The sequence below is a fragment of the Vombatus ursinus genome, unplaced genomic scaffold (assembly GCF_900497805.2).
Source record: "Vombatus ursinus unplaced genomic scaffold, bare-nosed wombat genome assembly UNPS02014781.1, whole genome shotgun sequence".
Lineage (NCBI taxonomy): Eukaryota > Metazoa > Chordata > Mammalia > Diprotodontia > Vombatidae > Vombatus > Vombatus ursinus.
Window position 1 is genome coordinate 15,079,330 of NW_020954559.1, and position 20,113 is coordinate 15,099,442.

The following is a 20,113-nucleotide window of genomic DNA, read 5'->3' on the forward strand; positions in this document are numbered from 1 at the left end:
GAAAATTACCTGAAGCTCCTAGTAGAGTTTTCTGAGGTCCTGAGTCAGCAAGATACTGCCAGGAACTTAGGAAAGGGGGGAAAAAGCAACAACAAAAGCAAAATATCATAAAATGAGCATGCCCCATCATGCAGAGGATGAGCTCTCTGGGTGGAGGCAAAACACTCAGATTTTATGGATGTGTGATTTAAGACATGCCTTGAGGAGCACAACTATGAATTAAGGTCAACTGGAGCCAGCAGAATAATGCTGAGTATCCAGAGCCCAAGAGGAGATATTGGCAGAAGACTCAAGACCTTTATTATGATCAAGCCCAATCCACTCCAAATTTTCATGCTGGAAGACAGTCGGGATAGATGGAAGAATTCTGTCCTATTTTGAAATCTAAACAGGAAACTTTATAAGAAAAGTTTTGTGTTTTAAGAGACAGCTTGGCCTAATGAATAGTCCCCAGGATCAAGCCCTTTCTTGGACACTTCACTTGTCATGTGACCATGAGTAAATTACTTAACCTCTCAGCCTCAGTTTCCTCAAGATAATAATAGTAGCTGTCTAATGGAGTTCTGATGAGGACCAAATGAAATAATATGTACAAAATGTTTTGAAAACCTTAGAGCATTAGATAGGTATGAAATACTGTTAGCCACATGATGGATCATGTGGTATTGGCTCCCAAGATATTGGTGCCCCCTATGGTCTTGTTCCTTTTCTCCTGCTTCTCAGAAGGATCACCTAGTATATGGAAATAACTATTTTAGATTACCAATAGGGACCTTTCTTGTTCTTCAGTTTTTTAATATATTCTCTTTTCTTTTTTTTTTTAAGCTATCCAAATTGATCATATAGAGGCTATGAGTTTGGAGAATTGATAGATTAGGATTAGGATGAGAGGGACCTTGAAAGGAAGGAAGGATGGAAGGAAGGAAGGAAGGAACGAGGGAAAGAAGGAAGGAAGGAAGGAAAGAAGGAAAGAAGGAGAGAGGGAAGAAAGGAGGGAGGGAAGGAACATTTATTAAGCTCTTACTATGTACTAGGAACTGTAGCAAGGGTCTTGCAAATATTATCTCATTTGAGACTCACAACAACCCTGGGAGGTAGGTGTTATTGTAATAGCCCCCATTTTACAGTTTGAGGAAATTGAGGCAAACAGAGGTTAAGTTACTTGTCTAGGGTCATGTAGCTAGTAAGGCTATGAGGCCAGATTTGAATTTGGGTCTTCTTGACTTCAGGTCCAGCACATTTACCCAATGTGCCACTTAGCTGTCTCTAGGCGCTTCTTCCTTTTGAAGTCAACTAGTGCTAAATGCTCATTTTACATATAAGGAAACTGAGGCCCAGAGGAGATAAGTGTCTTGCAAGAGGTCTGATTGAGTTTTTATGGGTTTCTGTTTCTCTTCTTACTTACTGCTATCCATGTTTAGTTCATTTTATTACTTATTAATACCTCCTCAGAGTGTATGCTAATTTAATTTAGAAAGGCCAAGGCATCCCAGGGCCCTTGCCTGTCATCTTGAATTTGTCTTGCCACTGGATTTCAATGACTCTGGAGGAGAGAGTGAGGCTGAAGACTTGGTGCAACAATGTCTCACTTAAATCCACTTCACATGCAAGTCAAGACATCACTCTGTGATGTTATTGGTTCTCTTTGAGAATGAAGGACAAACAACAATAAAAATATAGAGAGGATTTGTGATTTCAGTGGATAGAATACTCCCAGTGTGGGTACCCCCTCCACCAATTTAAATTACAATTAGTTTCTGATTGAATAGATAAGTCATAGGGATTTGCCTGAGGTACATAAAGTTAAGCCACTTAGGGTAAGTTTTGGAGATGGGATTGGAATCCATGTGTCTCTAAGCCTAGCAATCTAACCATTAGGGCACATTAGACAAGGACAGTAAAATTCTGATCACCATTTGTTTAGAAGAGATTGAAGGATGAATTGCAATTAATGGTATAACTGCTTATTCTCTTTACAAGCTGAGAATTTGGAAGGAGGAATCATAGAGCTAGAAGGAGTCTTAGATACAATTGAATCCAACTGCTTCTTTATAGTTAAGGATACTGAGGCCCATAGAAGGATCACAGATTTAGAGGCGCTGGGAAGGGACCTCAAAAACCATATAGTTCAGTCTTTTTGCAGGTGAGGAACTGAGGCAAGCCTGCACAGGTAGAAAGCAGTAGAGCTGGGATTTGAATCCCAACCTTCCATATTTATCTGAATCTATCACACTTTCCACAGTTCCGCAGAGCTTCTGAAATAGCCTATGCACAGGGGCTCTGTGAAAGTAAGGTCATACATCTAGGAGGCACAGTAGAGAGACCTGGACTTGGAGTCAGGAAGACCTGAGTTCAAATCTACCCTTTGACATTTAACTAGATATGTGACTGCCTCAGTTTCCTCATCTAAAAAATGTGGCTAACAATAGCACCTATCTCCTAGGATTATTATGAGGATAAAATGGGATAACATGCATAAAGTGCTTAGCACTGTGCCTGGTGCATGTTGTTGTTCAGTCATTTTTTAGTGGTTTCTGATTCTGTGTGACCCTATTTGGAGTTTTCTAGGCAAAGATACTACAGTGGTTTGCCATTTCCTTCTTCAGCTCATTTTACAAAAGAAGAAACTGAGGCAAACAGTGTAAAATGACTTGCCCAGGGTCCCACTAATAATCTGAGGCCAGATTTGAACATGGGTCTTCTTGACTCCTGGCCCCATGCTCTATCTTCTGCACCACCTAGATGCCCTTATCTGGCACATACAGCTTAATAAATGCTTGTTAAAATTAAAAAAAAAAATTAAATATTGCTCTCCAATGGCAGAACCAGATTAGAAACCAGGTTTATGACTCGCAATCCACTTCTAATAAACCAGCATAAATAGCATTTGTACTTTCAAGGTCTTTGTACTTACTTTATTACATATATCTCATTTGATCCTCTCAACAGCCTTTGAAGGCAGATGGAGAAATAAAGTTTTCTTCTTTTTATAGAAAAAGAATGAGGCACAGACTTGATGTGACTTTCATAGAATCTTAGGGTTGAGAGGGTCCTCAGAGGGCATATAGTCCAGATCTGGGAGGAACCTTAGAGTCATCTAGCTTATCTCATTTTTTGGAGGAAGAAGCTGAGATTCCTGTTGACTTTTCCAAGGTCACAAAGCAGTAAAGGGTAAAACTATGATTTGAACCCAGGTCCTCTAAGTCTGATGCTCATTCCACTGTACCACTTTGTCTTTCTCTGACAGTCAGTCTTTATGTGAGGACCTCCAGTGATAGAAAACCTCTTACTTACTGAGGTATGGCCCTCTTAGGGTCACAAAGCTCAAAGTTTATGGAGGAAGGGATACCAACTTTGAGTTTCCTGAATTAGGTCAGAGTTCTTTCTACTGGACTACCCACATTCAACGTTTGTCAAAGAAGCATCTTGTAATATATCTGGTGAAACAAAGTCTAAAAGAAGGGGATGAATTTAGTGCCCTGGAAGTTCTGGGAAGAAATGAAGCAATAAGAGAGAATTCCCCTGTATACACATACTCACTTGCATGAACATGCACAGACACATGTGCGCACACACACACACACATCAGCTGGCTCTGTTACTGACAGCTTCCTTTTCACATCTGATAATTCCACCTGGCTCAATCATGCAGAAGAAAAGCCAACTTCACACATGGAGTTAAAAAGTTTTCTGTAAATATTTATTCTTTCATATTTCATAAATCAGAAAGAAGTATATGGTAATAAAAATAATAGAGAACTATTATTTTCTTCAAGTCCATGTTGATATGTTTCCAGGCCTCTCTGTTCCCTCAAGACTCAACATTCATTTTACGAAAAGCTTTTGAAGTTTTTGTGTGTGGTTTCAGATCATTAATATTAGTCTTCTCAGCTATTTACAAATATATTACAAAGGTTTGGCCACAGGGCAAAGGAAGATTTCAATGATCGATTGTAAGGATCACTAGCTCCTACTGAACTTCAGTGTTTTTTAAAGAAACTATACAGCATAGGGAGACTGAATAATTTATAATTTTTTTTTTGTAAAAGTAAAGCATGAAAAGTTTTTGGTTATAAAGTGTGTAGACTGTTCCCGAGGAGCCTACTGACCAGCTTGCTCAGTTGGAGGACAAGAATGTGATGTGATGTCACCGTGTTTATACATGGCCTCATCTAAATCCAATGTTTTCTGGTTGACCATCAGGGTCATGCAGCCATGGTAGAACGCAGTGACTGGAGCTGACATCACAGGAACATCTGGGTCAAAGAGGAAGGAAAAACAAAACATCTTTAGCATGACATGCCATCTGTAATGAATGTGTCCCTCAGCTTCAGAAAATCATCCCTTTGATAGCGGGCCCCATACAGTGGTCAGCTTTCTTCTCCCTGTGTTTATTCTGTAGGAACACTCATCAGCCAAATCATCTTGCCTATTCTTTACCCTTTGCTTTTCTCTGATCCTGTGGATTACCCTTATAGTACACATATTATATATTGTATATTACACAATACATATATTATCTCATTTGATCTTCTGTCCCTTCCTAGGAAGTACAGACTTATAAGGGGATAAAACACTAACACAGTTTGGAAAAGTATACAACATTATGTGATAACCACATCATAAAACTACCAAACTAATTTCTCTATGATGTCTGATGGGGAAGTTCATTACCATGTTTACTATGGAAAGGCTTTTCCTTTTAAAATCCATCTTAGTTGAGTTTTAAAGGATAAGTAAGGATTCAACAAGTAAAAAGAGGAAAAGAAAGGAATTCTAGATATAAGGAAGAATGCCAGATACAGGGAAGAATCTAATCAAAGATATAGAAGAAAGAGAATATAGCATATATTTGAGGGTCAGAGTTGTGTAGTTTGGCTGGAATATAGAGTACAGGGAAGGGTGATAATATGGAATTAGTGTGGAAAAAGAGTGTACCATGAGTTTGAGGAAGCCAGGAAGCAAATTCTACTTTTATTTGGTAGGTAAAAAGATTCTTGCAGATTCACTGAAGATTCTTGAGGAGAGGAGTGACATGATTCAAGCTAGAAAGCTTTAGCTTTTAGCTTATTATTACAGCCACCAAAATTGGGATTGACTCTGGTAGATAACTGAGACTCATAAACACCTGGCTTTGGCTTTGCAGCTACCATGAGGTTACTCTGATCACATGCCTGTGGGCAACAATATTTAAAAATAATTAAACTGGAAATTCTGATTCTCAGCCTGGCATGGTACTTCCTTAGATTCAATACTCCCTAGCATGTTATGGGTACAAAATGTTACTTGCAGAATTCTCTTAAAGAAGGTGGAAGAACATTAACTCAACTCAAGCCAATTGCACAATCAACATCTATAATTAGGATTAAACAAAGACATCTCAAATTTTATGGACAATAAGAAAGCCTGACAGAAGCCACATGGCATACTGGTCAGAGAGCTGACTTTGGAGTCAGGAAAGCCTAAGTTCAAGACATATACTAGTAGACAAGTCACTAGGCCCCACTGAGTCCTCTAAGACTCCAAGTTGTGGATGAATTGCCATTTTGCATTGATCGGGGGCAGGGGTGTTCCAATAAATGTTTAGCTATCATCTCTTTGGGAAAAAAAAAGCATACGTAACAAAATTTTAAGTTTAACCTGCATTATTCATTCAATCTTAAGTCTAGATGATCAACAAAATAATAAGTCAGGTCCTGATTTAGAGCATTTGACTATATCCGAGGTATAAATGCCCACCCTGAACATTTGACATTCAGCTGTGAAGTCTAGACCACATTTGAGGTTGGCTTCAGCACATTCCTGGATAGGGGGGAGTTTCCACACTACGGATTCTCTCAGGCTGGTGAAATCACCTCTGAAAAAGCAATGCTGACCACAATCTTTGGTTGCAGAAGTGATTTCCCCACTTGACTAGAGAAAGTCTATAATCTAGCTTTCCCTTTCCCTACTTAAAAAGAAAAGTCCAAAGCCTCATTTTCATAGCTACCATGAGAAAACCAAATCTTCCTCCAAGCATCACTTCGCTGTAAACAGTTTTATGAGGGTCAAGGCAGATGAGGGCAGCTACATTGCTCTCATCCTCCCACTACTGCTGGTATTTGGGCAGGAAGGGGTAGGGCTCTGTAATAGCAGAATCACAACATTACCTGGCAATCCACCAGCATATGTCTTTAAAGGACTCTGCAGGTATTTTTTCAAGGCAGACAGTCTTTCTTCCATTTGGGAAGAGCTCACTTCCATCTGTCCCTTTGTTCCATCCACGGTCAGGGCTATCTCACCTTCCTTTATGCGGACTTCCACCAAGTGATCCTGACCATCGCAGACTTTGATTTCCATGAAGGTCACGGACACATGTTCTATCGCCAGAACAACCAACTAAAGGAGAGAAGAGATAAACCCGAATAAACAAAGAGGGACCAGTCAGAGGCATAAATGTTTACCTATCATTCAGTAAGTCAACCAACAAGGAATCATTAATAAGCACCTACTGTGTTCCAAGCACCTTTCTAGGTGCTGGGTATACAAAAACAAATGTGAGTCAGTTCCTGTCTTCAAGGAGATTACATTCTTCTAGAGTGATATAGCATGTTTACTGATAAGGAAATACAGGCTTTGAGCAGCTGGTGGTGCAGTGGATAGAGCACCTGGCCTGGAGTCAAGAGGACCTAAGTTTAAATCCGGCCTCAGACACTTACTAGCTGTGTGACCCTGGGTAAGTCACTTAACCCTGTTTACCTCAGTTTCTCATCTGTAAAATGAGCTGGAGAAGGAAATGGCAAGCTACTCCAGTATCTTTGCCAAGAAAATCCCAAATAAAGTCACGAAGAGTCAAAAATGACTGAAAATGGCTAAATGATAACAAAAATATATACTATATACAAAATAAATCCATGGTGATGTGTGTATGTTGGGGTAAGGAGGGAACAACTGGGGGCATTGGGAAAGCTTCATGTAAGAGGTAGTGCTTTGAGATGAGTGAGCCTTGAAGAGAGTCAGGGGTTTCAAAAGGCAGAAGCAAGAAAAAAAAACATTTTAGGCATGGGGGAACAGTCTAGATAAAGGTAGAAAGGTAGAAGAAATGGAATGTTGGGTTAAGGTATCAGCAAGTATATCATTCCGGTTGGAGTGGAGAGTGTGGGAGGGGTCTGACTCTTTGTGATCCTGTTTGAGATTTTCTTGGCAAAGACACTCGAATGGTTTGCCATTTCTTTCTCCAGCTCATTTTACAGATGAAGAAACTGAGGCAAACAGGGTCATGCAGCTAGTAAGTGTCTAAGGCTGGATCTGAATGCAGTTCTTCCTGATTCCAAGCCCAGCACTCTATCCATTGCACCAGCTAGCTGCCCATGGGATAGATACTAGTGTGTAATTAGCTGGGAATAGTGGTTAACTGAATTACCCAGGGCCCACAGCTATTAAGTATCTGAGGTCACATTTGAGCTCAGGTCTTCCTGACTGTAGCCCTGCACTCTAGGCTGAAGCCATATTATGAAGAACTTTAAATAAAAATTTTTAAAGAGTTTATATTTTACACTAAAACGAATGAGGAACCACTAAAGTTTATGGTTGGATATAATCAGACCGGTGATTTAGAACTATCATTTTGGCAGCTATGTAGAACATAGGATGGAGAGGAAAGAGATGCAGGGAAGCCAATCAGGAGGCTATTACAATAGACCAAGAGAGAGGTGATGAGCGCTTGAACTTGTGGCATGAGTAGAGAGAATGGGATAGATCCAAGAGCTGTTGAAAAGGTAGAATAGGTAAGACTTGGCAGCTGATGGATGGTGGTGTGCACCAGAGCCACAGGGAGCTATCCTCTGTTACCCATGACAAGCATCACAAAACACACCCGGTGCAATTATATGAATGACATCTTCAAGTTAATTTTCTGAAATAAATTCTTTTATTTATAAATTCATTCATTGAATGGAGTTGAAGAGATTTGGGGGCATCTTGAATTTGCTGCTGGATGTACCACCGGGTGAGGGAAATATGCTCTAATTGGTAGCTCCCAGTTTTAACTAATTATTCTTCTAACCCTGGGAGGTAGGTACTGTTACTATCTTCACTGTGTAGATAAGGAAGCTCAGGCAAATAGTGGTTAGCTGAATTACCCAGGGCCCACAGCTATTAAGTATCTGAGGTCACATTTGAGCTCAGGTCTTCCTGACTCTAGCCCCGCACTCTAGACAGTACACCACCTAGGTGCCTCCAATGAGGTAGTAAGTGGCAGAACCCAGGATTTGAATACAGGTTCTCTGATTTGAAACCCAATGCTCTTCCATTGTAACCATGAGAAATCCTTTAACCCAAAGGAATGATCCCATGCTAAATATGTACTTGTTCAGTCATTCAGTCATGTCTGACTCTTCAAGACTCTGTTTACCAAAGCATGCCAATACTGTCCATGAGATTTTCTCGGCAAAGATCCTAGAGTGGTTTGTCGTTTCCTTCTCCAGTCGACTAAGGCAAAAAGAGGTTAAGTGACTTGCCCATGGTCACATAGCTAGTAAGTATCTGAGGCCACATTTGAATTTAGGTCTTCCTGAGTCCAGGCCCAGTGCTCTATTCACTGAACCACCTAGCTGCTTCTTAGGCAAACAAAATTTAGTGACTTGCCCAGGGTCACACAGCTAGTAAGTGTCTGAGGGTTCATTTGAACTCAGGTCTTCCTGACTCCATCCACTGCTCCATCTAGCTGCCTTAACCATGTACTTAGGTGCCTCCAAAGCCAAATGAGACTTTTCTAAGCTTTCATACGAAAATTTTTCTAGGATCAAAAATTAAGATAAATTTTTAAACCTAGTTAAACTAAGTTTCTGAATATGCAAACATAGGAAACATAAATAACTTTGCACATGTGGAGAAAGACTAAGAATAATAATTACAACAATAATAAACTATCATTTACGTAACACTTTAAGTTTTACAAAGTGCTTTACAAATATGATCTCATTTTATTCTCATAACAACCCTGGAGGGTAGGTGCTTTATTATCCTCATTTTACAAATGAAGAAACTGAGACAAACCGAGGTTAAATGACTCACCCAGGGTCACACAGCTAGTAAGTGTCTGAGGCTGGATTTGAACTTAGGTCTTCCTAATGAAGGTTTCTTGCTTGGACAAGCTAACAAAAAGCTTTGAAAGACTTTCCATTATTAGTTGCACTTACCTGTTTTTTGAGTTTTTTTGTGGAATGGTAGTCCACTAAGGCCAAGGAGAGAGGGACAGTTTTTTCTTCGCTAACCAGGGCCAGCAGAACCCCTGTATCAGTGGCAGGGCGGATCTCAGCAGTTATTTCTACTCCCCAGAGTCTCTGTGTTTCATCTCCAGCAGATGGTTTAGCTATGAAGAAAGGCACATGGTAGGAAAAAAAAAAAGAATGAAGGGATAACAGGAAGGCTGCATGGGGAGAGAGAGGAAAGCAAGTACAAAACCCACTTCTAATAGCTTTGATGATACTCCAAAGCAGACATTCTTAGGCTTGTTGTGTTTGTCCCAAGGACCCCTTTGACACTCTGGGACCCCCTCTCAGAATGAAGCTTTTAAATGCATAAAATAAGGGATAGATTACACAGGATTATAAAGGAAACCAATTATATTGAAATATGATAATCATTTTTTTTTCTAAAAGTTCATGGACCCCAGGTTAAGAACCTCTTCTCTAAAGGGTCCTACACAATGAAAAATCTGTCTGATTATATTCACTTGAGGTTGAGATTTTTAATTAGCAAACATGATTCAATAGCTTGGAAAGAAGTAAACCTAGCAGTCGAGTAGCAAACAGTATCTAAATATATACATGAAGAGCAATGGGGTGCCCTACAACTGTAGAGGACTAAGTGATTTCTAAGGTCTCTTGCAGTTCTAAAATTGCATGAGTGTATGAAAAACCCTGTCATCCCTCCACTTGTCTTTGAATCTGTCCCATTGTCTATATTTTTTTTAATTCCTCTGCCTATCTAGAGGAAGTCAATGGCTGTCTTCTCTAATCTATAAAAAGTTATGGAAACTCTTTCCTATCCCCTTTTAGAAGCTAAAACATCATGTCAGCTAATTGTATCTTTCATCTGAATTTTTTGGGTGGCTTAAAAGATAGACAAGTACATGGAAAAATTAAAAGTGACATAGATGCAAGGCATTCTGAGTATTATTCCAAGCAGAGACTAATCTTTTCTACCTTGTGATTAAATTTACATGACAACAGCTTCCCCATTCAGTGGAGCAGGGTGCTGGACTGGAAAGAGCAGCTAGCTTTGGAGAAAGGAAGCCTGGGGTCAAGTCTCATCTTCTTCTACCCTAGCTGGGAGATACATGGCAACACACTTTAGCTCTCGGAGCCCCAAGTTCTCATCTGTATACTGTATATTGTATACACAAGGACAATAATATTAGTGTTAATATTTGGGAGGATCAAATAAGATAAATTATGCGAAGGGCTTTGTAAAACGGAAGGCATTATACAAATATATAGCTTTATCAGTAAGCACTAATTCTAATACTTTACTCCAAATAATTTTTTTAAGTTGTTATTTGCATTTTGTAGAAGCAATCACAAGGAATATTTTTTTCAAGAGAAAAGTATTCCTTGGTGTTACACCACCTGATAGCTACTGGCTAGAGACAACTAGAGGGAACAGAGGACAGAGCCTTGGACCTAGAGTCAGGGAGATTTGAATTCAAAACCAGCTTCAATTCTCTGGGTGACCCTCGGAAAGTCACTTAACCTCTGCCTCAGTTTCTTTATCTGTAAAATAGGGATAATAACAGCATCTACCTCACATTGTCGTTGTAAAGATCAAATGACATATTTGTATAGTGCTTAGCACATAATAAGCACTATATAAAATGTCAACTATTAAATGTACTGTATAAACATTAGTTATAATATTTAGGCAACTCCGCAAAACTGTAAGTTGCAGTACAGCTTCTGATCTGCCTCTCTATAGGAAGTTCCCTATACTGATGTAATCACAGGTCTGGACTTCCCCCAAAAGTTAATCTTTAAATTGTTGGGGTTTGTTTGTTTGTTTTTGTATGTTTGTACATTTTGGGGTTTTTTTGGTTTGTGTTTTTATTCTTGTATGTTTGTAATTTTTTTTTACTGGACTTATGATTCCATCCTTGTGAGCAATTATCTGCTCTATAGCTTGTGGTCTTAGAGCCTAGCAATTTTGAAGATGCTTAAAAAAAAAAGATGCCACAATTATAATTAGCAGTAAGCTCTTCCTTAATCAAGAGAATCAATTTCTCTTAGGCAATTTTCCCAAGAAAAAAATGTAGAAACTATCCCACTCCCTCCTCTCTCATATCCCTTTTGAGGAATCCCCAAGGATATAAGAACTTGGTTAATCCATAACCATTTCCATTTATGTTGAGTTCTTAGTTAGATGATCTCTTCTCCCCTCTCATATCCCAAAAGAGACATGGACAATGTTTAAAATTGATGAAGAGTCCACAGCACTCTAAACACAATGCAAGCTCCATTGTCCTAGGACTTTATTCATCAAAAAGATAACATTGAAAAAAAAATAGCTTTCAATGAAAAGGGGTGGTAGGAGTTTTCTGGAAGCTGGACAAGCAAACATTAGGTCCCTCTGTGCTCCTTCCTGCATTGAGGGTGAGGATAGAAACTCTTGGGAAATGGCATGGTCTGTGACAGTCTCGAATGATGGTGGTTCACTGTCACTCTGGATGGACGAGAAGGTTGAGAAAGTGTGAATGAGAATTAAGAGAATCACAAAATCCTGGAGTTGGAAAGGATCTCAGAGGCTATTTAATCCAAATAAAGATGGCTTCTATAACATACCAAACAAGTGGTTGCCTAGTCTTTGCTTGGATCTTTAGTGGAAATTGCTATCTGTCAAGGTAGCCCATTCCACTTTGGGATGGCTTTAATTCTTAGGAAGTTTTTTTTTTTCTTCTTACATCAAGTTGAAATCTGCCTCTTTTCAACCCTGCTGGCACGTCTTACCCCCATGTTTTTATTGCTTGGTTGTTTTAGTCATGTTTAACTTTTTGTGACCCCATTTGGGTTTTTCTTGGCAAAGATACTGAAGTGGTTTGCCATTTCCTTCTCCAGCTCATTCTACAGATGAGGAAATGAAGTAAAGAGGGTGAAGTGACTTGCCCGGGGTCACACAGCTAGTAAGTGTCTGAGGCCAGATTTGAACTCAGGAAGATGAGTCTTCCTGACTTTAGGTCCTACGCTCTATACATTGCACCACCTAACATATCTCTCTCTCTCTCTCTCTCTCACACACACACACACACACACACACACACACACACACACACACACTGACATGTCATCTAGTTCTGCCCTCTGAGGAGTTGCAGAGCAAATAAATCCCCTTTTCCATATGACAATACTGAAAATCAGCAATCATATCTTGTGATAGTCTTAAGGTTAAACACTGCTAGTTCCTTGAACTGACTCTCATAAGCCATGAATTCAAGGCTCTTTACATTCTTTCTTGTCCTCATGCAAACATTCTCAATGCTCTTCCTAAAAAGGTACACCTAGAGTTGATCCTAATACTCCAGATGTGGCCTGACCGAGGCCAAAGGTTCCAGTTTTTCAGATACAAAGTGGCCTGAATGATGCATTTAAGGGCAGCAATGCTATGGAGAGGCAGTTTTAAGCCTGACCTAGAGTTTGAATGTGAGAGAGGGAAGGTCAGAAACAAAAATTCTCCAAAGAAAATAGGTGGCAATTCCATCAGTGACCAAGAAGTTGGGCAGGAAAGAAGGGAAGGTGAAAAGTAGGGTCAAAACTACATTCACCTTGAAATGACAATAATCTACATAGGCCAAGATATCATCCCTCCCCCCAAAAAAGCAAGACAAAGATCAGGGATAAGAAGATGGATTAAATGGCCCTTGACACCTTTAGGTTAACTGAGGCATAATTCAGAGAAATTAAGAACTGTTGCTAAAAAAAAAAGCCACAAGTGATATATCAGGCATAAAGGAAAGATTTCCACATTGGACAAGAAGTAGAAATAGATGATTCTAAAGGTCCTTTACCAGTGAAAGATCTTATTATCCTTTCCAAATGAAGATGAAAGGATTATATGAAATTGTTAAATTTCATTGACTTGATGTTTTAAAAGTACTTATGTATTTCCTAAGCTTTTTGTGTGCCCCAGATATCATGACCAAGGTGAGAATAAAGTGTTTAGGGGTAAGGATGCCTTAGAGGGACAGTTGTGAGACTGATCTAGGTTCTGAATGTGAGTGTAAAGAGACAGGAAGACATCGCAAGAGCCTAGTTCAATCACTGATGATGAATTAGAATGAAAACACAGATGGTATGCTTAACAAATTTAGAGCTGTGAATAATACATTAATGTAAATAAAGAACTGAGATTCTACCTAAATCTTAACAGAATGGAATATAATTTAACAATTTTGCCCTCTCATCTCTCATATTTTCATAGATTTAGAACTGGAAGCAACATCTTTGCCCCTTTAATCCAATAATATTTAAAAATCATACTAAGAGAAATTATGTATCTAAGTGGAAATGCATCTATATACACAGGTCTCTATGCTAGTATTGCATGGAATCTTTGTTAAGTAACAAATTAATCAAAATGTGATGTAAGTTTCAATGGCAAATTCCTTTCAGGCCACAGATATGCGATTTTAAATTTTTCTTTTTTGGCTAGAGAATATTGTTATTGTTCAGCCATTTCAGTAATGTCTGACTCTTCATGACCCCATATGGGGTTTTCTTGGCAAAGTTACTGCAGTGATTTGCTGTTTCCTTCTCTAGCTCATTTTACAGATGGGGAAACTGAGGTAAACAAAATTAAGTGATTTGCCCAGGGTCACACAGCTAGTAAGTAAGGGTCTGAGGAATATAATCATAGCCATTGTATTATAATCACTTACTGTAATTTAGACTAAAATATGCAAATCCATTGCCAGGGTAGAAGGATCCTCTTGACATGACTGAGAAACACTGCATTCTGCTGTTCATTTTTACGATATCTTGGATTGTGGTATCATCCCCATCCAGCCAGTTCCAGCTCCTCATGCAACCATCCAGACGAGGGTTTATCTGGAAAGACAAGAGAATCCCAGTAGCTTCCTTGGGATGGGAGTGGCAAGGAAGGGTGTTGTTCCCAGAGACCCATCAAGTGGCAGTGGGACCCAGTGGTGTCACCAAATCCACAAAGTAATCCACTGGGAGACAGGCAAGAGGTGACTTACTCTAAACGGACATATTCAACTCCCCATTTACAATACAGAAACATTTGGGCATTCATATATAAAATGATTTAGTATAGGCTTTCAATTGGACTGTGTTTTGATTTGCAAAAATTGAATTTATACTAAACACTCACAGAGTCTTAAAGTGGTAAGGGACCTCAGAAACCACGTATTCCAACCCAAAGCTGAAGTAAGAACCCCTTCTACACAATTGATTATTTCATTTCAAATCCTTTAATAAAATGGCAGCCTGGCATAAATGGAGGCTTGTACTTAGAGGTCACAAAGACATGGGTTTCAATCCCACATTAGACATTTACTATCTATGTGACTCTGAGCCAGTCACTTAACTACTCAGCCTCAGTTTCCTCATCAATAAAATGGGGGTTAATAGATAGCATCTGTCTTATAGGGTCATTGCAAGGGTAAAATGAGGTTATGTATGTAAAATGCTTTTTTAAAAAATTTATATATTACATAAATATGAGCACCACTTTATCAGTCAGACTATTCTATTTCTGAATTTTTCCATTAGAAAGTCTTTTTTATACTGCATCTCCTAACTGTTGCTCCTAGTTCTGATATCTGGGGCCAAGAAGAATAATCTATTTCTTCTTCTACATGATAACACTTTACAGTTATGTGTTCTTTCCCTTCAGATGAAACATCTCTAGTCCCTCAACTGATCTCCCTATAACATAGTTGAATACCCCACCATACAGATTGTCCCCTTTTGAACTCTGGTTCTTCAATGCCCTTTTTCAAGTGGCATCCTTAACTAGATACATATACTGTAAAAGTAGTATGACCAAAATTGGAGATGAAAAGATTAGTATTATTATCAATGGTGATAATGATGCTTCACATTTATATGGTGCATTAAGTTAGAGAAAGCTATCCCTACAACAACTCTCTGAAGAAAGTATTCTATGCCCTCTTTCACTCTGAAGATTATGCTTCTGTTATTCCATCTGTCCTAAATCTATATTAGCTTTTTTAGCTGCTATATCAAAGTTTACTAATGGCTTGTAGTCTTCCAAACTTTCTAGTCATACTCCATATCTCCCATTCCGTATTTGTGCAATTGATTTTTTGAATCCAAGTACAGTATTTTACATTTATTCCAACTAAATGTAATCTTGTTATCTATGGTGCACTATTCGATCTTGCATAACATTTTTTTTTGGATCCCAATTCTGTCATTTGCGTTAGCTAATACATTTCTTCTAGCTTTGTGTCATCCATAAATTTGATAAGCATACCATATGTCTTTTTTAATTTTTTGTTTTATTTTTAGGCAATTGGGGTTAAGTGATTTGCCCAGGGTCACACAGCTAGTAAGTGTCAAGTGTTTGGTCTGAAGCCGGATTTGAAATCAGGTCCTCCTGACTTCCCAGTGCTCTATCCACTACGCCACCTAGCTGCCCCCATATGTCTTAATATGTCTTAATCCCAGTGTTATATCAAGGTATTATACACAACTCATTAGTACTGGAAAGGAGCTTGGCACTCTTAGGCATAGGGTAACAGCATTTAAAGCTGGAAGAACATTTAGACAACACGTAATTCAACCCAATCATTTTAAACCTGAGGAAAAGAAGACCTGTTTTATCTTCTGTGATCCTCTCTACTCTTCTTTGGCCATAAACTGTTCCCCTATCCATAGGCAAATTTCCCCCCTTGTTCCTCTAATTTGTTTATGATGTCAGCCCTGATATCTAAGTTACATATCCATTTGGAGCCTATTTTCTTTTTCTTTTGTTTTTTAAATTGGTGGGAGGAGAGTGGGAAGGAGAAAAAATGGATTTTTGTTAACTAAATTTTAAAAAAAGAAAAAAAAAAGAAAATGAGTCCCCAAGAGATTATGTGATTTCTCCCAAGGCCTATCAATCATGTTCAGAAAGTGATATACATCTGAAGTTGTGTACTTTGCTGCTCCTACCTGTAAAACTGGTAGTAAAACAGCTGTCCCCACCTCAAAGAAATATGGCCAGAGACGATGGTAATTAATAAATAAATAAATAAGACAACTACCAAATAACTTTGTGCTTGGTATCTGTTTCCTTGGTATTCTTAAAGCTAATTTTGTTTAAATTATGCCAGGCAAATTCTGATCAACTCAGGGCCTATTAATGCTAATGCTAGCCCTGTCAGAAAGTCTAGTCTTAGGCAAATCAATCCAACTCATTTTACTGCCTTCTATTTACTTTATCTCTAAAATTAATAGGCCCAGGAGGTCTGGTCTCAACTGCTGTTGAACTTGAGACCTTGAAAGAATGAAATTGGCCTTGGAGGGGAATGTAAGAGCTGACACTCCCTTATTCCTCAGATGCCTCCCCTCTGACCACCTGTGAAGAGCAAGAGCTCAGGGAAAGGAGCCAAGAATTTTCATAATTTGGCATCCCTCGATGCTCGTGCTGCTGCTACTTCTTCTTCTTCTTTTTTTTTGTACAGAAATTAAACCCATACTCATGAGGATTTTAGCCATTTATCTAAGGACCATTAGAGATAAGGAAAAAACAGGGTAAAGGGTCCATTGCCGCAAAGGAGGGTAGGGGGTGGGAAAGGAGGGAAGGCAGCTCTTTGAGAAATGATTGCTTCAAATTTCCTCATCAAGATTATTTCTGTGGAAATGCGTAACTTCCTAAGATACTCCCAAATTTCAGTCCAATAAAGCTGAGTTCTCTTTTGAAAAAAAGAGAGAAAATTACTTTTATTTTCATCTTAAGTGACTTTCATCCTGAAACTAAGCCTGAAAAAAGAAAGGAAAGAGTGAAGACCAGCTCATATGATTAAGAATGTAGGTCTTCTTTTTGAAATAGTGAAATGGCTTTCACCTTTTCCTAGGCCCTTTGCCAAACTTAGTTAATATTACCCACTGGCAGATGGAGGGAAAGTGTCTATCTAACACAAGTCTCAGCCTCTAGGACATATTGTATAATTCATTAATAGTCAGTGATTAATGATGGTACTTACTGGGTGAACGAGGTATTTATCTTTAAAAGGAATGCCTCCCACTGTTAGGTTCAGCTGATACAGTCCTCGGTACAATTGAAAAAGTTCCCCAGAGACCGCTATTTTCATAACAGCATCACTGTTAACCTTGATCACAAGATTTCTCTCCACCTCCTCAACGGAAATCTGTGGAAGAACAAAGGGTGAGAATGTTCCTTCAGAAAGGGGCAACTGAACTCCAGGGGAGAAGGTACTCAATTCTTCTACTGCTCAAAACTTCAGCTGCTCTGACCCCTCTATGTTCAGGGCAAATGTGTTCATAAGGAACAGTATGCATTTTTGCCAAGAGCCAGGACAATGTTTTGAGAAATTCAGAAAAGCTGGTGCTGTCAAGTGAAAAGAACCAGCAGGTCTGTCCAATACTATGATGCATGCTTAATATAATGAGACATGATTTATAACATAATCTTTCAGGCAATCAAAAGGTCCAATTTTTAGATACCAGATGCATCTAAAAAGCAAATAGACTGATGTCTAAATGCCAAAGGCATCAGACAAAGGTTAGGAGACACAGACATATTTGCAATGTGGTTTTTCTCTCTTTTAAGATCTCAGGCAGAACTTGACTTTCATATATAACAAACATCCTTTGGAGCAACTAAGATCTGCTTTGCCTTCTCCCTCTGTGTGGACAGAATGTTCTTTATCCTTTCTGGCTTTCTGAAGATGCAATACATGACCCAGGAATAAGAAAACACAGACACAAACCAATCCAAAGTTGTATTTTGGTAAATACACCTGGGGCGAGTCTTCAATGTTAAGTAAAGGATAAGCTCTGCCACGTCATAGGAAACTATGTGCCCAGACATGGCCTGTGTGGATTTCATCTAAGGCTCAGCCTAGATAGGTTCGGAGGTCATTATCACCAGGTTGTCCAGACAATAATGATGTTGAAGTGTGTACTTTCATACTTACATTGAGCTTAGATGGATGATACAGTAGGAAGAGTTTAGAAATTCAGAGTTAGAGGAGCTGGGTTTATATCTCTGCCACTTATTCTCTATGCAACTTTGATTAGATCATCTAATTTAACCTTTTACAAGTGAAGGGTTAGATCAAGTGACCTCCAAAGTTCCTTCTAGCTCCAATGTTATCCTTCTGTGAAAATGAATGCACATTCCCTGAGAACATACCCACTGCTGCTTGGGAAGGCAGCCTAGTCCTTTGCTGAGCAGTATGGGAGATTGGTCTAGGCAAATTCACAGTTTTCTGTGGACAACATATATTCACTGGGCAGCGAAGTAGTGCAGTGGATAAAGCACCAGGCCTGAAGTCAGAAAGACCTGAGTGTCTGGCTTTAGACATTTCTAGTTGTGTGACCCTGGGCAAGTCATTTAACCTCTGTTTGCCTCAGTTTGCTTATCTGTAAAATGAGCTGAAGAAGGAAATGGAAAACCACTCCAGTATCTTTGCCAGGAAAACCCCAAATGGGGTCACAAAGAGTCAGACACAACTGAAAATGACTGAACAACAACAAATTGTTAAGAAGTTTTCCCAGATACCAAGCCTAAATTTCTCTCTTGGCAACTTCCTCCCATTTCTTCTAATTCTGCCCTCTAGGGCTAAACAGAACAAGCTGAATCTCTCTTACACATAACAGCCCTTCAATTTCTTGAATAGAGCTATTATGTCTTTCCTTCCCGCATCCCCCCTACCCCTTCCCCCAGTCTTCTATGAAGTCCAAAAAAAGTGAAGTGCCAAAACTTGGACCCAGGTCTTCTGATTACAAGTCTAGGCTTCATCCCATTCTACCATGCTAGACATCAAAATCTTGGATGCCTTTGGGATTTATCCCATGTCAAGGACTTCTGATTTTTGTAAGACTTTTTAAAAAACCTGGGTTATAACAATAGATTAATGACGACAATAATAGCAGCATATCCAGAGTATCTAGAATGGCAGGGACCTTAAAGATCACCTAATTTAACACCTTGTATAACAGATGAGAAAACTGAGGCCCATGGAGGTTAAGTGATCTGCTCAATGTCACATAGCTGGTGAGTGGCATAACTAGAATTAGATGAGATAGTCTTGAAGAAATGTATCAAATTAAGGGTTATAGTTGAGATAACAAGATTTACAACCATAGCCCACTTTGGATAGTGACTCTGCTTTTGCCTTAACTATCCCCCCAAAAGGCTATTTTGATCTATTGCTATAGTATAAACTACAATTTTGGAAAGAGCACTTGGCAATGCCAACACTATGAGGATCATAGGCTCGATGGATATACATTAGACAATGTGTTTGGTAACTTTGTCTCCCTCCCTCAGCCCCAAAATGTCATCTCTAGAGACAAGGACCTAACAGAGAACAGAAACAGATTCTCAAATATTTGACTTGTTGTTAGACATTCACAGTCCTGAGACTCTCCAAAGAGGTCAATTCCAAGGCCAATACAGTGATTCAGATTCATCCTAGGGAAAGTGCTGAAATATAATTTAGTCTCATACCCCAAAGACTACTCCAAAGAGTTCTCCAAGTCAAGATCCTATATCCTTTGCCCACTTATATCTCCCAGAATAGTAGGTGTAACCACTTGACCTTTAGAGCTGAGGATCATAGAATAGAGAACTGAAAGAGCCCTACTTTACTCTACCCTATGCTATATATCCTATTTTATCTAATTCTGTCTATCCTGCCCTATCCTATTAATCCCATCTGAATCTTACCCTATCTATCCTAACCTATTTATTCCATCCTATCCTATCTATCCTAAAATAGCCTATTTATCCTATTCTGTTCTGTCTCATCTTATCCTATCTATCCTATCCTATTCTACTTATGCTATCTATTCTATTTTATCTAAACTTATCTATCATATCCTATTTATCACATTCTATCCTATCCCATTCCCCTCATTTTATAGTT

The 20,113-nt window shown here is 39.0% G+C and overlaps 1 protein-coding gene across 1 annotated transcript in view; it reads right to left on the reverse strand.

Moving 5' to 3' along the window:
• Positions 1-3,678: 3,678 nt before the first annotated feature.
• The window catches only part of LOC114046158 (growth arrest-specific protein 6-like), a 126,313-nt gene continuing 109,878 nt past the window's right edge, over positions 3,679-20,113 (reverse strand). The window contains exons 14-18 of the mRNA XM_027866407.1: positions 17,204-17,368; positions 13,907-14,075; positions 9,180-9,352; positions 6,150-6,378; positions 3,679-4,256 (exon numbers count right to left, since the gene is read on the reverse strand). Of these exons, the coding sequence (XP_027722208.1) occupies positions 4,102-4,256; positions 6,150-6,378; positions 9,180-9,352; positions 13,907-14,075; positions 17,204-17,368 (891 nt within the window). The 3' untranslated portion in view covers positions 3,679-4,101. The remainder of the gene's footprint in view (positions 4,257-6,149; positions 6,379-9,179; positions 9,353-13,906; positions 14,076-17,203; positions 17,369-20,113) is intronic.